The following is a 12,604-nucleotide window of genomic DNA, read 5'->3' on the forward strand; positions in this document are numbered from 1 at the left end:
GTTCTATGAAGAACATGTATCATGCTGGTTCCTTGGAAAAAGTTCACTAAATGGAATTACAGGTAGAAATGACCTCACTATTCAATTATTATATTCTTCCTTTTTCTTCTTATATGTGTGCCAATTACATTTTGTGTAAATCACATTTGCACAGGATGTGATTCTGCTGCACACTTCCCAGTTTCTACTTTGAAAATACCCCAGGCTATTTCCTACCAGTACAAACTTCTCAGTCTAGTTTATGAAGACCTCCCAGTCTGATCCCTTCTGTCGATTCAATCTTATTAATATCCTGTAATCCCTGGAATATCAACATTAAGCAAAAGAAACAGCACCAGCCTCATTTTAGTGCCCAGAGCAGGACTTACGCGTCTTCGGTTTCCTTCCTGCCTCTGTACCTGATGCCTGAAATTCTCTGGGTGGCCTCCAAATGAGCCTGTGAGCAGTTAAAACAAAACAACCCACGGCCTGTGTCTCTTCAGTACCACCTAAAAACCTTGACTCCTGAAATCAAAGCTTCTCAGGGCAGAAGGGACTCTTGGGAGTAAAGTATACGATACTTTTTAGCCCATGATGTCTGCAAAAGAGGTTTACACGCAGGTGAGTTACACACTTAGAAAATGTACTCCAGCTGCCTGGTTCTGTGTGCAACCACACACAGCAGGCCTGAGGACACACCCCTGCTCTGGCCCTTCCCCTTCTGCACAAACCTGTTCATCTTGGTGCCACCTTATTAATGCAAAGCAGTAACATAGTTGATTTCAAATGCGTTTTAGTCCATTCAGAGCTATAACACAAAAGATACACCACCACTCCTGGGGTAGGACCACAACCACATATAGGCGTACTCTAGCCCCAGTACATGTAATGGTTAAGTCAACACTCCTAACTGCTTTCTGAAACTGCACCAGCTCATCTAGACCACGTGTCATGCGTGACCACTCAGGCAGGGGCGTCTCTGTCTTCAGATCAGTTTATTTTTCAGTGAAACTTCCCTCGACATTGGGAGGTCATAAGTACCACTGATTCATTCATTCTGTCAAAAACATTTATCAAGCGCTTACTGTATGCCAGGCGCTATTCTAGGCACTGGGGAATACAACCTTGGGCAGAAGAAATGAAATCCCTGCCCTCATGGTACCTGACCTAGCAGAGAAGATGGGCAAAAAATAAATAGATAAGATATCCAGTTTGTCAGAAAGTGCTAAGTCCATGGAAAAAAATCTAAATAGAAGAAAGAGGACAGGAAGCATTGGGAGAGTGTTGAAATTGTAGACAAGGTGTCAGAGGACCCTGAGGTAAAGTCTTGAAGATGAGGGAATGTATGGAGCAGATATTTGGGGAAAGAGCATACCAGGCAGAAAAACCGGAAGTGCAAAGGTCCTGAGTTTTCAAACTTGTGTCAAGTGTTCAAAAAATAGAGTGCAGGAGCCTGGTACAGCTGAAGCCAAGTGAGTGAGGAGGAGGGTGGGGGTGATGAGGTTGGGAGGTGATGTGGGCAAATTGTGCAGATAGGTCCTTGTGGGCCATGCTGAGGACTTTGGCTTCTCCACTTAGCAAGACAAAAACCACAGGAGGGATGTGAGCAGAAAAGTGATTTGATCTAATTTAGGTGTTAAAAGGATCCTTCTGGCTGCTTGTGTTGATAACAGGCTGTGGGGAAGGAGGGCAGAAGCAGAGAGCCCTGGGCAGTGGCTGCTTTAAGAACCCAGCCAAGAGATGATGACGGCTTAGCCCAGGGTGGTGGCAGTGGAGGTGGGATAAGTAGTGACTACATGTTAAAGACGGAACCTATAGAATTTGCAGAAGGATTGGCTGTGGAGTGTGTGAGAGATGGAGGAGGCGTCAAGATTTTTGGCCAGAACTCCTGGAAGGACAGAGCTGCCATTGACTGACAGGGGAAGACAGGGATCATCATTGGATGACCAGGCATTTAGTTTTGGACATTCTGAGGGTGAGATGCCTGTGAACTCCTCCCTCGAAGTCGGTACTTTGAGAGAGGTCCAGGCGGGAGATGAAGTTTGGAAAACATCAACATAGAAGGAGTACTTAAATCCCTGAGGTTAGATGAGATCACCACAGGGCTGAATATAAACCAGAGAAGTCATGAAAATGGGTTCTTTCTTTTTCCTAAATGACCACCCCATTTCCCCCTCCACCCTAGTTCTCAGCTTCACCCTTCTACTACACAACCCCACTAAAGGTGAGGGCCTTTTGTCTCTGGGTCAGGCCCAGGTTCTCAGAAAGAGGAGAGATTGTCCAGCTTCTACAACTTCTGTCACAACACAGCACCTGCAGGTCCTGTAGTTCCTCCCTGCATAAATGAAAGCACAGTGTCTTTTTGGTTGGCAGCCTCTGCCTTGGCCCCAGGCACCCACTTGCTTCCCGTTCTGTTGAGATTTCCTCTGCCCGCCAGGCAGCTGCCTCCCTGCCCTGGTGAGAAGAGAGGAGTCATTAGCCCTGAAAACTGTAGAAGCAGTGGCCAGATGCCTCTCTAGAGGCAGGCTGGCATTTGTCATAGCAATTCAAGAGGACAAGACCTCAATCAGCCCCCAAATCTGCAGAGAGATAGATGGCAAGGTCTTCTCCAGCCACACAGGGAAAATGGCCAAGAAGCTCAGTACAGAACAACATCACCTGGCCATCTGGCCCTTGCTCAATCCTTCCCCACCCGAGTCGGGGGCAGAGGAACAAAGGAGGACACCTTTAGATAATCAAGTGTGCTGGGCGCTGACCAGGGTTCTGAAACCTCTAACCCACTAGGCTTCTGATTACTGCTCCTTGCGGTGATTTGGGTTCCTCTGAAAGCAGATCGAAGACAAAGAGTCTTGGGAGGTGGTCCATGGAGCTACAGGGGATGAACTAGAAAGCAAAGAGTTGGTAAGTGGTGTATTAATGAATGGATTCATTGTGGGCAACTGGAATTCAATCCTGTTGAGGACCCTTTAAGAGGCTGTAGAACACACCTCTGAGTTTTCTCACTGAGCAATGGGAAAACCAGTGTATTATACACTGACTCCCTTGCTAATTGGTTAAGGGATGCTCCTGGGGGTGTTCAGTGACTGTCATGTGGGCTGAAAAAACTCCTGCGATTCTGAGAACACTCTCCAACACAGATGCAGAAAGATTAGCGTTTTGGAGGTGCAAAGAGGTGAGCTTGCATAGGAACTGCCCACCACAGTTGCAGGTAAACCCAAACGTGAGCTGTACAAATAAGTAGTGGGGCACATGCAGCATCAACCACACTCCTGCAAAGGAATCTCTTTTAATTTGCCCTTCAGTTCACCAATTTCCATTTATAAAGCACTCAGAAAGCTCCAGGGGCTCAGGTCACAGTATGTGCCACATATATTGCCTTCTTTATTCCCTACCACAGCTCTAAGAGGTAGGCACTCTTATTACTCTCCTTTTCCAGGTGAGAAAACCAAGATCCAGAGACATTAACTCACATTCTTGAGTTCATTACTGGCAGAGAGTCCCCTGACTTTGAAGCCCAAGTCTTAGCTATAAGACTATGCCAATCTCCTATTTTGGGACATCTCTTTTGCCCATTTTTTTTGGCCTGCCACAATGGAGCCCAAGATGGGGAAGAAAAGGAAGGAGCCCCCTGACTTCCCTGAGAAACCTGACTTTAGGGAAACAGGACTGAAGAAAATGGATTCTGGATCCAGATCTGCCTGAGTTCAAATCCTGGACCTACTGTTATGAGGTGAGTGACTTTGGGCAAGTTTTTTAAGTTCTTTGAGCTTCAGTTTCTTCATCTGCGAAATCGGAATAATAATGGTACTTAACTCAGAGGGTTGTAAGAATTAACATATATACATGTACAGTACATCATGTTACTCCTGCCTTGTAAGTTCCAGTTTGTCAATGTTGCCAATGTTGTCAATAACAGGTATTATGTTCATAAAGATACTGGGCTGAATACAGCCCTTTGTCTGAACTTAACTTGGGCTCAGGGTTATCCTAGACTTAGACATGTGTCCTAGGAGAGCAGCTGAGATCCTGATTTGCCTTTTTACTAACTGCAGGACCCTTCGTAAGTAGCTTGATCTCTCTGAGTCCCAGATTCATCTCTTAAAAAAAAAAAGCGCTTATGAAACTGAAATGTGATAATGCACATGAAATTGTTAATAGAGTGCTGGCACACAGCAAGTGCTCAATAAATGATGAGAATAACAACCATGGCAGCCAGCATCATTATTATCACTGTCGCATTTGTTACAAGATGGAGAAACCAGCTCCTGCTGCTAGGAAGTGAGGCAGTTCCTGATGGAACATGGTTCAGCAAATATCATGACAACCAAATGCTCTGAACAATAAAAAGATCGATGCTCTCTCAACGATAAAACTCTCTGAATGATAAAAAGCATTTGTGCCACAGTGGAGAATCCTTTTGGTACCAAGAGTGACTGATCCTCTGTTGGGGAAGGGATGGGACTAACACAAAGAGACATTAAAATAAAATGCAGCTGACATTTTTAGGAGCCGTTAATTGGTCTCGTGAGTTAGAATGCAAGTTGTGTTTTATTCTCATTGTTGTTGTTTAGAATGCTGTTTTTATTTGCAGGCAACTCAGAAGAGCTGTGTGGGAGGTAAAGGAAAGAGGAGAAGCTGAGGAATGACTACATGTGCTGTTCAATTAATCAAAAGGGGAAGAGAGTGTGAGTGGAGTGTATTTGGCCAAGTCACTTTGACCCTTCTGGTCCTCAGTTTCTTCAACTATCTAAGAAAAAAGGGGGAACTGGAATTACTCTCTGAGGCACCCTATTTCTCTAGAAAGGGACCACAGGCTGGATACTTGGGGGGACGAAAGAAAGAAAGAGAAGGCAAAGCTCTGATGGCAGAGCCCAAGGGGTGGCATTAATCATCTACCCCACCCCCACTGGCCCCAAACTGGGACTCCAAGGGTCCCTGACAGGAACATACCTTCTGATTCTGGAAGATTCTTGATTGTCCACCATCTCAATGTGATCTTGGGCAAATTACTTAGCTTTTCTGTGTCTTAACTCCCTGTGAGTAAAATAAAGGGGTTGGACCTGCCAGAGTCCACTGAGCCCTTACATCCAATGATGCTATGAAAACAAAGCCAACATCCTTCCCTGCTGCTCTCCAAGTACTTGAGTCTTTTCTTCACTTCTGTCCTCAACACAAAACTGTCCAAAGCCTGGGGTGGTTCATAGGACCTTCCAAAAAGGAACTTTAGTTTTTTACTGTCACAAAATGGCAGGGTAGGTAAAGACCCAGAGCTCATCTGCTCCTTGCCTGCCTTATCTTATGTCAGGGTATCTGGCATAGGCTCCTGGACTGCTTGACTATTTCTATCATTGCAATGGTCCCCATCTCCCTAAAGAGCTTAGTAAATTTCCTGGAACACTCTGATTATGAGAAGTGTTACCACCTTCCAGCTCAGTAAGCATTTATTTTACTGAGCACCTACAATATGCCAGGTATGGTGCTAAGCCCGTGAATAAAAAACAATCATCTTCATTCCTACTCTGGTAGCAGTCACACTTTTCATAACATGCACAAATGTATTATCTGATCTCTTCAATGTTCACATATATTTGAACATTACGGTAAAAGCTCTGTCATCTCAGAAATATAGCCAAGCTTCTGAAATCTTCCTCTTACACATTTTCAATTTAATGATCAGAACTTCAAATACAAGGGGAGGATGCTTTAAAAGGGGTTGATCAATTACAAAGTTAGAATTTCTCTGGGGCCTTGAGCTACACAGAGCACGCAAAAATCCACGAGTAAGATCTCTGCCACCAAATGTCACACAAAAAGAAAGCCAAAACCTTGGTAATCCACGAAAAATGAAATGGTGTTTTAATGCTGCGGTTTGCTTCAAAATGTGAGAACACGAGTGAATCAGAAAGTGTGCATTCAAATCATTTTTGTCTCAATGTCAAATCAATGCACTTGAGTCCCATCCCCGCAAGAACACGAAATTCAGAGTTTACTGCACTTCCCCACCACTGACATTGCGCAGAAGGCTAGGTTTGTAGGGCTTTTAGTCTTCTCTCCCTGTTCCTAGCTTACAATCCAGCAGGAGACTAAACAGCCCCTTGGAATTTGAAGTAATAAAATTTGAGCTATGTGCCTGATTCAAAGAAGATAGAACCACCACACAGTAAGGACGGAGGGTTGATTACTGGAGAAGTAAGAGTAAAGCAAGAGAAAGGAATGCAGGGGAAAAATAAAGAAGGAAAGGAGAGGGGGTTAAGAAATTAATAGAATCCACAGTAGTGGCTCCTTGTGACTTTCGAATGAGGAAGCCCTGAGACTCTAATGAAAACTACAGACCAGAAATATACAAACACACAATTTTGGCACGCAGTTTCAGAGAGTTCACGGGTCCCATTAATTCCAACTACGAGCTTGCATGCTTAGAACCTGTCTGTTCCAGATGAAGAATTTCTCCTCTAGAGGCTCATCAGATATCAGGAAACTAGGAGAAAAGACCACCTTGCTGTAATCAGGGAGCAGATCCAAACATCCAAGTAGCAGACTGACCTATCGAATGGCCGCCTTTCAACTTACTGACCACTTATTGAGACTTACTACCTGCTCAACAGTATATGAGCTTCCCTAGCTGTTTCAACAATCATGTTAAAAAAAAAAAACAGGGGTTTTTAAAGCTCCTTCCCACCAGCAAGGTCAAGCCAGCCTCTGGCAGCAAAAGTCAGCCCCCACAGTGCATAAATTGGTACAACCACTTTGCAGAGTCACTTGGCAATATCTAGTGAAACTGGGGATGCATACAGTACACAACTCAGCAATTCCACTCTTGGGTATATGCCCTAGAAACATCCACATGCAAGATCGAGGGTACAGCTTGGTTCAAAATAGCACAAAGCTGGAAACAACCCAAATGGATAAATACATAGTAGCCTATTCATACCACAGAATACCATGCAGCAGTGCAAATGGATGAATGGGAACTATTCTTGTCAGTCAGATTAACCTCATGTTGAATGCTAAAGGCAGGTTGTAGAAGCAAACATTTATAGAGAAATGTAAAGCATGCATAACAATACATGTATACTTCTTATATGCTTCTGTAGTCAAAATGTAAAATAGGTACCATATATGTCATATTCTTACATAAAAGTATAAATACATAAATGGAAATGATAAACACAAAATTCAAGAAAGTGTTTCTGGACAGAGAGAAAAAGGAATGGGGCCAGGGAAGGGAATGCAGGGACTTATACTGTATTATAAAGATTTCATCATTTAAAAACAATTTTATAGTTGATTTGCAATGTTGCATTAATTTCAAGCAAAGTGAATCAGTTATACATATACATATATCCACTCTTTTTAAGATTCTTTTCCCATATAGGTCATTACAGAGTATTGAGTAGAGTTCCCTGTGCTCGATATAAAGGTTTCATTTTGATGGCAGTTGGCCGCATCACCTCCCTGTTCTCCCCTCCTCTACTCTTTCCCTCAACCACTCTGCTCCAGGCACGCTGGCCTTCTCACATCAAACACACCAGACACAGTTCAGCCTCAGGGCCTTTGCGTTTGCTTTTCTCTCTGCCTGGCACTCTCCTCCTTTAGCCATCCTCATGGCTTATTCACTCACCTCCTCTAGGTTTTCATTCAAATATCACCTTCCCAAATGCACATCTACCCCGGCTTCTAGCCCTTCTGCCCATAATACATCCCATCCCTTCTCTGCTTTATTTTTTTCTCTGCAGTCTTCATCAACATCTAACACATTAGATATTTCATTCATGTACGCACTTTATCTTTCTTCACCACTAGAATGTCAGTTCCACAAGAGGAGGGAATTTTTTTTAAATACACCTTTTTTTCCTTTAAAAGTTTCTTTTTTTACTTGCCAACGAAGCAACTGACAAAGGATTAATCTCCAAAATACATAAACAGTTCATCCAGCTCAATATCAAAAAAACAAACAACCCAATCAAAAAATGAGCAGAAGACCTAAACAGGCATTTCTCCAAAGAAGACATACAGATGGCTAACAAACATATGAAAAGATGCTCCACATCATTAATCATTAGAGAAATGCAAGTCAAAGCCACAATGAGGTATCACCTCACACCGGTCAGGATGGCCATCATCAAAAAGTCTAGAAACAATAAATGTTGGAGAGGGTATGGAGAAAAGGGAACTCTCCTGCACTGTTGGTGGGAATGTAAGTTGGTACAGCCACTATGGAAAACAGTTTGGAGGTTCCTTCAAAAACTAAAAATAGAACTACCATATGACCCAGTAATCCCACTACTGGGCATATACCCAGAGAAAACGATAATCCCAAAAGAAACATGTACCATAATGTTCACTGAAGCACTATTTACAATAGCCAGGACATGGAAGCACTCTAAATGCCCATCAACAGATGAATGGATAAAGAAGATGTGGCACATATATACAATGGAATAATACTCAGCCATAAAAAGGAATGAAATTGAGCTATATGTAATGAGGTGGATAGACCTAGAGAGCGAAGTAAGCCAGAAAGAGTAAAACAAATACTGTATGCTAACTCATATATACGGAATCTAAAAAATGGTACTGATGAACCCAGTGACAGGGCAAGAATAAGGATGCAGTTGCAGAGAATGGACTGGAGGACACGGGGTTGGGGGGGGCGGGGAGGCGAAGGGGAAGCTGGGATGAAGTGAGAGAGTAGCACAGACATATATACACTACCAACTGTAAAATAGATAGCTAGTGGGAAGTTGCTGTATAACAAAGGGTGATCAACTCGATGATGGGTGATGCCTTAGAGGGCCAGGACAGGGAGGGTGGGAGGGTGTCGTGGGAGGGAGAGGATATGCGGATATATGTATAAATACAGCTGATTCACTTTGGTGTACCTCAAAAACTGGTACAAGAGTGTAAAGCAATTATATTCCAATAAAGAGCTTTTAAAAAAAAGCTCTTTTTAAGCTCTTTATTGGAGTATAACTGCTTTACAATGTGCTAGTTTTTGCTGCACAACAAAGTGAATCAGCTATATGTGTATATATATATTCCCACATCCCCTCCCCCTTGAGTCTCCCTCTGACCCTCCCTATCCCACCCACCTAGGTCATCACAAAGCATGGAGCTTATCTCCTTGTGCTTTGCAGCAGCTTCCCACTAGCCATCTATTTTACATTTGGTAGTGTATATATGTCGATGCTACTCTCTCACTATGAAGAGGAGGGACTTTTGTCTGTTTTGTTCATTGCTATGTCCCAGAGCCTGGCACATGGTAGTTGCCCAATAAATACTCTCTGAATGAATATTTGCATATACGGACATTTGTTGTATTATTCTCTACTTCTTTTTAAATGTCTGATTACTTTTATATACATTTTTTTAAACAACAACAACAAAGTCAACCACTGGGCTGTTGCACAGATGAGTTTCCTAGTGAGTGAAAAGTGCTCAAAGCCATGATATGTCCCAGGAATCTTCCAAGGTCCTGAGCCAAAGAACTGTGGGCACAGCAAAAAGAGCTCCCTCAGTGAACACCCAAGCCCACTAGAGCTAGCCCAGAGTCCTCACAACAGACCACTCAAATCCGAATGCCTCTACTGAAATAGCCCAGTATGACACAGCTCCTTCTGTGAGAAGCAACGTTGTTTTGAAACAACAGGTATGTTCAAAACCTGAATTGTGACAGCCCAGCCAACACAGCATGGGTACTAAGACCCATGTCATCTGCCAAGAGAGAGAGGACCTGGAGCAGCAACAGAACCTACAGGAGAAATACAATCCCACAGAAGAGAACTATGACCCCATACAGGAGAACTGTGATCCCATGCAGAACTATGAAGACGGCCTCCCAACAAACAGGGGTCTTGGAAGAGAAGAAACAGACTTAGCTTGGGGGAGAGGAGTGGGTAAGCAAAGGAGCCAGAAATCATCATGAAATGATAATGTCTGGAAGCAACCTAAAGGTCCATCAACAGATGAGTGGATGAAGATGTGGTACATATATACAATGAAATATTACTCAGCAGTAAAAAGGAACAAAATTGGGACATTTGTAGAGACATGGATGGACCTAGAGACTGTCATACAAAGTGAAGTAAGTCAGAAAGAGAAAAACAAGTATCGTATATTAACGCATATATGTGGAATATAGAGAAATGGTACAGGTCAACCAGTTTGCAAGGCAGAAATAGAGACACAGATATAGAGAACAAACATATGGACACCAAGTGGGGAAAGCAGGAGGGGGGGTTTGGGGTGGGATGAATTGGGAGATTGGGATTGCCATATATACATTACTAATAAGAAAAAATATATATCAAATTGTACACTTTAAAAAAAAAAGGCAATTGAGAAAAAAAAAAGAAATGGCAACGTCTATACTGGGACCTGATAAAGGACTTTGGGGTCTGTGACAGAAATTGGCTGGCTATTCACCAAATCCATTTCCGTTTCCTTCTAAGCACAGTCTGATGTTTCCCAGCTTCTCTGCAGCGTTGTGTAGGTATGTGACTGAATTCTAGCCAAAGGCATGTGAGTGAAAGAGGTTATATGCCAGGTCCCAGCCAGGCCCATACAACCTCCCAAACATCACCATCCATGCTGCTTTCTCTTCCATGGTTTCATGCAGAAAAACAGACCTGATCTGTGGATCAACAATAAGGAACCACAATGTAGCAAGGGCCCAGGTCCCTCAATCACTGTGTGGAGGAGAGAAGCCTGCCAGTGAGGAACAACCATTTTGGTCTCTCAATGAGTGAGAAATAGATTTCTGTTCTGTTTAAATCATTACATAGTTTTGGATTTTTTTGTTGTTGTTATAGCAGCTAATGTTACCTTATACAGGATCCTTGGTGGAAAGTGTATACACATTCACCTTCCAACTATGGTTCATTGTATCAGATCTGAAAACTCCTCAAAGGCAGTAACTGCACCTTACTTAGACTGGTTTTCTCTATAATCTCACCACAATCTCTTGCACCCAAAAGTCCTCAAAAAACATTAACCAACTTAAAATAAAGGCAACATATCTCCAAGCAAAGCATGCATGCACAACAGTTAAAAACTTGAGTTCTGGAATCACATAATCTCAGCTTCAAATCCCAGCTCCATCACTTACTAGCTGGGCGATTTCAGGCAAGTTCTCTCTGTGCTTCAGATTCCTCAGCAGTCACATGGGAATATTAATATTTCCTAATTCATTGGGTTGTTGTGAGGATTAAATGAGGGAATGCACATAAAGCACTTTGGAAGCAGCCAATTCTAATAAGCTATTATTCTAATTGTAACAGAAAGCATCACTGCAGTATGCAGGCAAGATGAGGAGGTGCGGGGGAGGGAAGAAGACAGATGCACACTGAAGAAGAACATGGGGGCTCAGCCTTCCCGAGCCCAGCCTGGACCACATCAACCCTTAGGTTTTCAAAGTCCTCGTAATTCAAGATAACTCTAAGAAACCCAGCACAGGTCACTTACCCTGTTAGCACCACCACGAAGTCCATCACATTCCAACCATTCCTCAAGTAAGAGCCTTTATGGAAGGCAAATCCAAGGGCAATGATTTTAATTCCAGCCTCGAAACAAAAAATTCCAATGAAGTATGGTTCTGTGTCATCCTGGAAGGGAGAAAAGGTAAAGTCAGTGTCTTTGGCTGGGCAGAGGGTGGCATGAACAGGGAACCAGCCCACTCAGATATCTGTACCCACCTCCCCTGACCTCTCCTGACCTTCCAGCACTCCCTGCCCTCCACTGCATCCTGCCTGGAGTTACCCTGTCCAAAGGCTCTTGAAGCATGGAGAAGACACCTCCTTCTTTTCTTCTGGCCAACTTTATACACTACTTGGCCAAAGAGAATTGTTTGTTTGGATGTGAGCTGTCCGGTAGGGCAGCCACATGTGACTACTTAAATTTAAATGAATTTAAATGAAATAAAGTGGAAGATTCAGTGCTGCAGTCACACTAGCCACATTTCTAGTGGCTACCATGTTGGACAGTGCAGACGTAGGACATTTCTATCACTGAAGAAAGTTCTATGAGAAAGTGCTGGTTTAGGACATTTACTAGTCCCCTATATCATTCAGGCCCTTGTGGTTGATCCCTGTGCACTGACCTGTCCCCCAAATCTGACACTTATGATGGTTCTAAGCTGGTTTGCACCAGTACAGCTGTTCAGGTTGGCAAAATATTGGAATTAATGCTTCTGCACTGGCTGGTAAATGGCCAATGTCCCAGCTCCCAGCCCCTTGCCAGACCTGCCAGATCTGGCTTCCAACTGATAGTCTATAGTACTTGGAATTAAGCTATAAGCTCCACTCCATCAGAGTCCCCCACATGGATGTTCCCCCATCTGGTATGGCAATGTTTCTCAAGCTTCAGTGATTTTCATTCCGCTTTCATGACTTTTCCCATCCCAGCTTGCCACTGGTACTACTATTTGCTTACTATTCTTTCCATGGACTCTTTTTACTTAGCTTGATCTTAAGCAAAAACAAACAAAAAAGTCTTGAAATCACAGTTTTTCTGGGCTAGTTATTTATTTTTTGAAAACACATTATAATACAAAACTATTAAAATTTAAACGCCTTGAGATCATCAATGCTTTGTGGATGAAGAATCCGTGGATTCTAACCTCTCTCTC

At 43.1% G+C, this 12,604-nt stretch overlaps 1 protein-coding gene across 3 annotated transcripts in view; it reads right to left on the reverse strand.

Annotated features, from left to right (window-relative positions):
- CACNA1A (calcium voltage-gated channel subunit alpha1 A) overlaps window positions 1-12,604 on the reverse strand; it is a 241,325-nt gene that overhangs the window by 181,402 nt on the left and 47,319 nt on the right. For all 3 annotated transcript variants that reach the window (XM_057708526.1, XM_057708527.1, XM_057708528.1), the window contains exon 3: window positions 11,443-11,582. In XM_057708526.1, the coding sequence (XP_057564509.1) occupies window positions 11,443-11,582 (140 nt within the window). The remainder of the gene's footprint in view (window positions 1-11,442; window positions 11,583-12,604) is intronic.

The sequence above is a fragment of the Hippopotamus amphibius genome, chromosome 15 (assembly GCF_030028045.1).
Source record: "Hippopotamus amphibius kiboko isolate mHipAmp2 chromosome 15, mHipAmp2.hap2, whole genome shotgun sequence".
Lineage (NCBI taxonomy): Eukaryota > Metazoa > Chordata > Mammalia > Artiodactyla > Hippopotamidae > Hippopotamus > Hippopotamus amphibius.